Source organism: Eurypyga helias, unplaced genomic scaffold (assembly GCF_000690775.1).
Source record: "Eurypyga helias isolate BGI_N326 unplaced genomic scaffold, ASM69077v1 scaffold1301, whole genome shotgun sequence".
Taxonomy (NCBI): domain Eukaryota; kingdom Metazoa; phylum Chordata; class Aves; order Eurypygiformes; family Eurypygidae; genus Eurypyga; species Eurypyga helias.
The window spans coordinates 644-8,770 of NW_010231265.1; the positions used below are offsets into that span (position 1 = coordinate 644).

The 8,127-nt window shown below is 45.1% G+C and overlaps 1 protein-coding gene across 1 annotated transcript; it reads left to right on the top strand.

Annotated features, from left to right (window-relative positions):
• Nucleotides 1-353: 353 nt before the first annotated feature.
• LOC104516596 (chromosome unknown open reading frame, human C5orf15) lies at nt 354-4,540 on the top strand (the record flags this gene model as incomplete). Its single annotated transcript, XM_010160977.1, has 3 exons — nt 354-508; nt 1,765-2,387; nt 4,171-4,540. Coding segments are annotated over 3 exons (910 nt in total), but the record flags the coding sequence as incomplete, so codon positions are not given.
• Nucleotides 4,541-8,127: the final 3,587 nt, after the last annotated feature.

Genomic DNA, 8,127 nt, shown 5'->3' on the forward strand with positions numbered 1-8,127 from the left:
GCTGCAGCTTTAGCTGGTGGGAGCCCCTTGCGCTTAAGTGTATATCCTGCTAAACCTTTCATGTTAAAATAAGTTTAAGAATAATCTGAAGTGTAAGGGTATGTGCAGTGTAGTTCTGTAGGAAAGATAACCAAAGCTGCTTTGTATTGCAGACAATTTAGTTATTGCTCTCTAAGGACCTCTTGTCTCTGAGGGCAGCAGTAAGAGCTACCAACCTCACTCATAACGTGCCGACTGCCTGTAAATATGGAGCGGTCGTGCAGCTGCCTTTTCTCATGTTTATCTCCAGGTAGGCAGTCAGCTGGCTTCACTCCTGAGGGACGAAATAGGAGTTCCCTGAGCTTGTCTTGTAGGAGAACTGAACAAGTTAATGTTGACAGGATAATTCAGACCAGTAGTGTCTTCAGCAACAACAAGTGTGTTAGGTGTAAAGCAGTTGACTCCGAACTAGCAGAGAGGCACCGTAATGTCGAGTTCGTGCGGGATTGGTGGAGTCGTCCGTTTGACGGTTGGTTAAAGAGTAATTCCTGAAACGGACCCCAGTAACAAGGTCAGGTCTGTTGTAACTGGTCCTCTGTAAATACACGCTTCATGAATAACGTGATTCAGTGTCCTCTGTAATATTTTACTTAGGAGTAATTTGAGACAAGCCATTGGTTGAATGCTTCGTTTCTAGAACCTGTAACTTTCCAGTGATCCGGGGAGCTCCTTGGGAGCACTTAATGAGAGTGCTGCTACTTTTCCAGAATAATCAATTAAAAAAATAGTTTGGTGTGCCAAAGTACAAGGCAAGTATGGTTCCACTGTTTCAATCATGGTGTGTACTGGAAGTCTAAAATGTGCTCTTCATTTTTAAGGTGCCTCCTGATTCAGATCAGGAAGTGCCGTGCTGCAAACATGAATAGTTTGCTCTTTGCTATTTTTTTGGGGATTGAAAAACCATTAACAATTTATACACTCCCTCTGCGTCTTTTATACCTTCCTTTGGACGGGGGAGCGGGGTGATGGACCCTGCCTGTGGCTTTAAAGCTCGCCTTGTTTTCCACATACCTCTGCAGAGCTAACCGTGGGGAGTGGGTTTGCTGGAGGGTGCGCAGTCATGTATCATCGCTGCTGGCTGACTTCGTTCTAACAGCTCGCTGCCGACAACGGGCAGGAGCCTGTGCTGTCAGGTTGTCCCTTCTTCAGCTTTGTGTTGTGAGCTGTGGCTCAGTGGTTTCATCCGAGTTAACGTTAGGTTGGACATCTTTCTCTGTGCCTAGAAATTCAGTAAAAGTAAGTGCCTGGGAAGTGATGGTAGGGCCTTGTGTCCTGACTGAAGGAGGCATCGTGGCGTGTTCTCATTTCTTATTGGTAAAATCTGCTGCGGTGAAAGATTAAATGAGAACTTCTTCCTCTGTAGACCTCAGCAAATTCTGTGGGAGAAAGAGTTTGATGATGGAGAAAATACTAATCATGCCTGATGATGAAAATGTGCCTGCTGAATTTTTCAGGGACACCTTGACGTGCTAATCCACAAAGCCTGTGCTTCCGAGGTTTGATTCCTGTCCCGCTCCAGACTTCTCTCTTGAAGGTGCCGGAGTACAGGAGTGTGTGTGTCTCTGCATTTGAATTCTGAATGTTTGTGGTGTGAGATGTGCCCCGTCCATCTCAGGATTTCTTGTCCATAAAGTAAAGGCCTTGCACTAACTTTGTTTATAGCTGAAGTATCCCAAGAGAAGTTAGTGCCTTGTTCCTAATGTTGACTGTTTCTCCTTTCCTCAGATTCTGCAGAAGTGGAGATACTCCAGAAAAACATTTCTTCTAAACGTGAGAATGAAACACTAAATAGATCCCAAAATTTGACAGAAGGCTTGCAGAGTATAACCCCAACTGAAAAAGAGGCCAGCCCAACAAAAAAGGGGCCGTTCCCAACAGCAGCTAAGATCAGTTCGGTGACTGCCACAAAGCCTTCCACAGCAGAAGGGGATTCTGCGCCGTACCTCCTCTCTCGTGCGGTGACTGCTAGTCCGGTGTCGCAGACGGATGTTGATGCTTCTGAAGACACTAAAATTGAGGAAGAGGATCTTCTAACAGATTTGAAAGACACGCTGAATAGTTCACCGCCCCTCCTAAAAGAAACTCTGGAGTCAGATGGAGATGACTATAGTCCTTATGAAATGACACCAAATTCCAGGTACAACCCAGACCTTCTGGAGGTGCCTGAAGACGACGACTCTGACGCCATCGGTAATTACAATGAGGAGATCAAGACCCTTGATGAGAAGATAAAAGATGTTTCTGTCACAGGGTTGGAAGAAGAAGAAGACAGCCATTTCTTCTTTAACCTGGTCGTAGTTGCCTTCCTCGTAGCTGTTGTTTACGTCACGTATCACAATAAGAGGAAGGTGGGTGTGCCCTGCGAGGCTGGGAGGAACAGCATTGGTGTTGAAAATGAAGCTGTGCTGCTCGTACGCTCTTTTGTAAGAGGATCGTAGCTTTTTGGAGAATGAAATCTTTGACCACTGTCGTTTCGATACTGATATGCAGATCACTAATGTCATTTTTCTCTGCTCAGTGAAAGTGGACATGAATCAAACCTTTTAGATTAGAAAAATCAACTGATTGATAACATCAGGAATCAGTCGGTTCGGTTGAATGAAGGTGATTGATTTGTTGCTGCCCAGGATGCTAAGCAGCAAATTAAGGAAGGTTTAATCCCAAGTGGTGTGGGAATGTTCCTATTCTGACTGGATAATCCTTGTAACTAGTGTTCACTTTAGGGTGGCCTTTATAGATATTCTGAGGGCTTAACTAGAAACCTCTAGTAAACGCTAAACTCTTTGCAGTTTTACACAGAGAAGCCCAAAGTTAGTGTTGTCAGGTAACTGTTTCCTGAGCATGAGCTAACTCTGTATTACAAAGATAGCCTGATTAGTTTGGAAAGTTAACTTGGAGAGAAGTTCAAATAAGTGATAAAAGATGCTTTATCTTTGCTACATGAGTGAGATCCCATGTAGTATCCCATGGGTAATGGAAAAGCGCTCTGTTGATACTATTTAGCACGTAGAAACAGTTCTGGGGATGGGGAATGTGTGGGTGTGTCAATCAGCAGGGAAGCAGCGGGTGTTTGTGTGAGACAACAGTCAAACTGGTGTAGGTTCTCCTTTTTCTTTCCTGTGCCCGCTTACACCGCACCATTTCCCCTTTTGCCAGTATAGCTGCTCTGTCTAGTAAAGCGGGTTCTTCCATGATGTTGGGAAGAAACAAGGCTAAATAGGGTGAGGCTAATAGACATTTAAAAATCTAATCACTTGAGTGCTTTGATTTATCGTGTCGCCTTTTTAAGCGCTCTGCTGGTATGGCTGGAGGGGGCACCAAGCTGTGACATGGAAGCAGTTTATCAAGTTACACCGTTGCTGCTTTTGTGGCCTTTTGCTTCAGCACCAGTAACACAGTTCCTTTTAAGAAGGGTGACATGCCGGAATAGGTAGGATGAACAGCCCAGCGAGTGTCGCTGTCAGGGTAGTGTAATGGCTTGGACCTGCAGTGCTTCTCAAGCTACACAGGTATCTTTCCTGAAAGTGTTATGGGTTGAAAGGCTGAGAGAGTTGGGCTGGTTCAGCCTGGAGAAGAGAAGGCTCCGGGGAGACCTTATAGCACCTTCCAGTACCTGAAGGGGCTACAAGGAAGCTGGGGGGGACTTTTGACAAGGTCCTGTAGTGACAGGACAAGGGGTAACGGGTTTAAAGTGAAAGTGGGGAGGTTTAGATTAGATATCAGGAAGAAATTCTTCCCAGAGAGGGGGGGGAGGCACTGGGACAGGTTGCCCAGAGAAGCTGTGGATGCCCCATCCCTGGGAGTGTCCAAGGCCAGGCTGGATGAGGCTTGGAGCAACCTGGTCTAGTGGAAGGTGTCCCTGCCCATGGCAGGGGGTGGGACTGGATGGTCTTTAAGGTCTGTTCCATCCCAAACCATTCTTGGTTCTATGATGCCGTGTTTTTGCCAAGCGGGAGCAGGTGCCTTGGTGGCAAGGACGGCGTGGAAGTGGCTGACTGCTAGTGCCGTGTTTGCTAGTGGGAGTGGGATTGCCGGGATGGAGGGGCAGAACCGCGGTGCGGGTACAACTGTTAACTGGTGACCAAACTGTTTCTCCGGAGCGTTATGTAAGTTGGCTGCTTTTTCTTTCAGATCTTCCTACTGGTCCAGAGCCGAAGATGGAGGGATGGCCTGTGCTCTAGAACAGTGGAATATCATCGTTTAGATCAAAATGTTAATGAAGCAATGCCTTCCCTGAAGATAACTAACGACTACGTGTTTTGAAAGCACTGTGATTTGAGTTTGCTGAACTTCTCACTCTTTGCCTGCCTAGTCATGTAACGATATTCAGGTATTCAAAAGATGCTGCCTGCACCGAAATGAGATGTACTCTCTTGGACCGGGATGTTTTTGAGATTAAGTCTCATGCCAGATCAAGGGCATGACCCACCTGTTTACTACTTTGGTCAGGTTTTATATCAACTATAAAGATGCAGAGTTTAATAATTAGTGCTCTTTCCATTCATTAAGCATCATCTCTTCTGTCTGGAGCAGTCTTAATAGTGGTAATACAAGAAATAAGCATAAAGTATTTTAGGTCTAATAAATTAATGACTTTGGCATCACTAAATCAAATTAATCATCTCTTTGCTAATCACTTACACGGTTCATAACTCCCACTGTATTGCAAACTTAGAATGTGATTACTTTTTTCTGTGCTTAAATCCCGATGCTGCCAATCTTTCATCTTGTTCTTTTTTTCCTTCGGTTTTCTTGTTGCACAACCTGATCCTGTTTTGGGCAGAACAGCTGGCATGGCCAAGTTCGTTGTTTCTCCATGTGTTCATGCAGTAAATAACTTAAAAATAATTATGTAGAAACCATTTTATTTCAGAAGCTACGTACCGTATATTTCGTTAAAACGTTCAAGGTTGTTTGGAGCTTTGCAGCTTCTTGACTCTCCAGTTTTTTTCTGTAATGGCATTAATGACTAATTCATTACCTTTGTAATTAATGAATGGAAAACAAGCCTTGTTGAATAATCTTACTAAAATAGAGGTAGTTGACGGGCTTCCAGTACGCTGAAGCTGTCTCTTGAGTTTTGAGACAGTTGGGGAGTAGTTATGGGGTTTGCTGTATTATACATGGGAGAGGCCTGAGAATGTAAGAATAATTTATTTTGGTGTTATTCTGACCCAGGTAAGAGGCAGATGAAAGAAATGGTGTGTGGGACTGCCAGTCTGGGGCAGCACCCTCTGTTTTTTGACGAACGTTTACGCGTTAGTGTAAATCCGGTTACTGGTACCGTCGTGGGTGGGTTTTTTTACCTTGTCTTTTGTACTGTCATTATTTATGTTTTCATGAGTTGTAAAATATAAAACCTTAGGTTGCTGTACATTCTGTTTGTGATTTTAGTTTTCAGACTGATAAATATGTAAATAATGGTGGATTGGAACCCCCTAATTAATGGCTTGGTATTCAAGTAGGTATGTAACATTTTGAAAAAATCAACTTTGCAGCAGTTGGCACGCGGAGTCCGGAGATGCTGTCGCACCAGTGGAGTGCTAAAAGTTGAAACCCTGCTGCTCAACCCCTTCTGTTGGTAACCATGAGGAGTCAAGCACAGGCAAAATATCCCCAAACGCTTTTCTTGCAGTAATTTTTATCGAATTTGGACTTGTATCACTTCATATTTTGAATAAGGTTTTTAAAATAAATGACAGTAATAAGCTGGTGGTTTTTATCACGACTGTTTCACTGCTTTGACACGGCACCTCACGACAGGGATTGCTTGTGCCTGGGCTTGGACAGTTGAAAACTGTCTTTTCCCCTCCTGAGTGAATTTACTGCATGTAGGGGGTGTGTGGAGTTTTGTTTTACACGTCTGGTAAGTGGTGCGTAGGGAGATAGCCAGGCTTACGTGAAATCCAACTCCTACAGCTCACAAGTACTTTGACAAGTAGTTTTTTTACTTAAGGTTATTTTGCAAAGCTCCTCTAGGATGTTCAAATGTTGGAATTGGAGGAGTCGGACGATGTTTTCACACCCAAGAGGCTGAGTAGCTTTCTCCTGCAGTAACCTCCGTGAAGTGTGGGTGCGTAGGGAGATAGCCAGGCTTACGTGAAATCCAACTCCTACAGCTCACAAGTACTTTGACAAGTAGTTTTTTTACTTAAGGTTATTTTGCAAAGCTCCTCTAGGATGTTCAAATGTTGGAATTGGAGGAGTCGGACGATGTTTTCACACCCAAGAGGCTGAGTAGCTTTCTCCTGCAGTAACCTCCGTGAAGTGTGGGGATTGTGACAAGCAGAACGCTTGTGTTTCCTGTCAGCACAGGAGGACACGGATACCCACGTGCAAAGCATCCTTTCGGGTGTCGTCTTCTCTCCAGCCCATCGGGTGCGTGCAGCCACCGAGGCAGACGTTGGTGTTCAGCAACGATGCTTGCCAGGGAGGCTGGGATACTGCTGGAAGGATATGGAAGAGCAACATGGACCTAAATGAGTAGAAAGAAGGGATATTTTGTTGATTCCTGGAGCTGTAGGTGGGTTACCTTGTTCTATCTTGGATGTCTTCCAGAGCTCTTGGAGCACCGTTTGCCTGGCTGAACCAAACCAATCTGAGTGTTCTTCTTCCAGGCTGAGCAACAGTGTTCTCTCTGGGACTCCGTTCATTTCTTGGTGGGAAAATCTTGCATTTCCTTGCCCTTCCTCCCTCAAATTGTTTTCTGTAGGGAGAGAGACCTACAACCTTCCCCGCGTTGGCGCTGTTCTTCCAACAACTCCCCTCTAAAACCCAGCAGCTTTTGCTGGTGGAGGAATGCGCACGGCTAAATCCAGATTGCTTTTTGGGGAAAACTCAAAAGGCCTGATGTCACCTCCATTACAAAAAGTGCTGCTTTGCAGCTTGTTTTGCAGTCCCCACATTTTAAAACGCTCTGAGAACACTTGGCCTGTGGGGTTAGCATTCCTTGGGCGCGCCCGGCAGTATTTAGGCTTATGGACTGCAACTCGCTTTGGCTACTCCGCAGACATGTCCGAGTGCTCTCCTGAAGTGTCCGCTTGGCTGTGTTCTCTGAGGTCCTCTTGCACGAGGTTACCTTGGGGGAGGAGGTTGTATCTTGAGCCCTTTGCTCTCGATGGTCTGAGCAGAACTGAGTCAGGTTTTGGGGTCGTGAAGCCGTGGCGCGCACGCGTCTGTAGCGGAGTGGAGCTGTGCCTCGCTCCGAGCGCTCGGGATGAGCCGTTTGCTCTGCTCTACCTCTTGTTCACATCCTCTTTATCTCACAAGTAAGAACAAATGCTTGTAAATATTTATACAAACAGCTTTTAATAAGGCTCTTTACTGATGGTACTGAGGGCAGCTTACTCGAATGCTTTTAAATTCACAGGGAATTCACATGACTTTGAAATCCTTGAAGTTCTTCAAACAGCGGGTTTCATTTGGGGAATTGTCCAGCGGATTCTCTCCTAGGATGCTGATGTGTTTTAGGTACTTGGGGCCAGTCTTCCTGCGTGAGGCAGACAGTGGCTGTAGCAATCTGCTCCAAGACATCGCTTTTGGCCCTTACCGTAGGTCCTCGATGCGCGGTTTCCCAGCAATGCCAACAAAGAGGGAAAGGTTTCCGGTGACCCAGCTGGCAGAGGGCTCCACCAGTGCCGGGGGAGCGGGCGCGTGTCATCCGTTGGGCTGTGAAAGCCGTTCGCTGACGAGGTAATTAGGGTTGAGCTACTGTGTTTTAATTTCTTTAATTGAATTTTGCTTGTGGAAAATTGGGAGCGGGCAATCAAAAATTCATAAAGTGCTGAGATCAAATAGAAGAAAAAGGAAGCAGATTTATGTCACATCTCACCAACGAGAAATGTCTTGATGAATTTCTTTACTGAAGAAAGGAAACTTTCTCACGTTAAGGTGAATTATGACTTCCATCAATATTCTGATAAAAGGAATAAAATACTCCTGAAGAGCTTTCTGATTAAACTCCTCGAGATGAAAGTTGAAGCTCTATTTACGTAGGTTCTCGTTAGTGGTTGGGCTTTATGAAACGCGGAAAGAAGTAACGAATGGGATAGTTTAAACAAATGACACATTTCACTTTTACTATCCGGG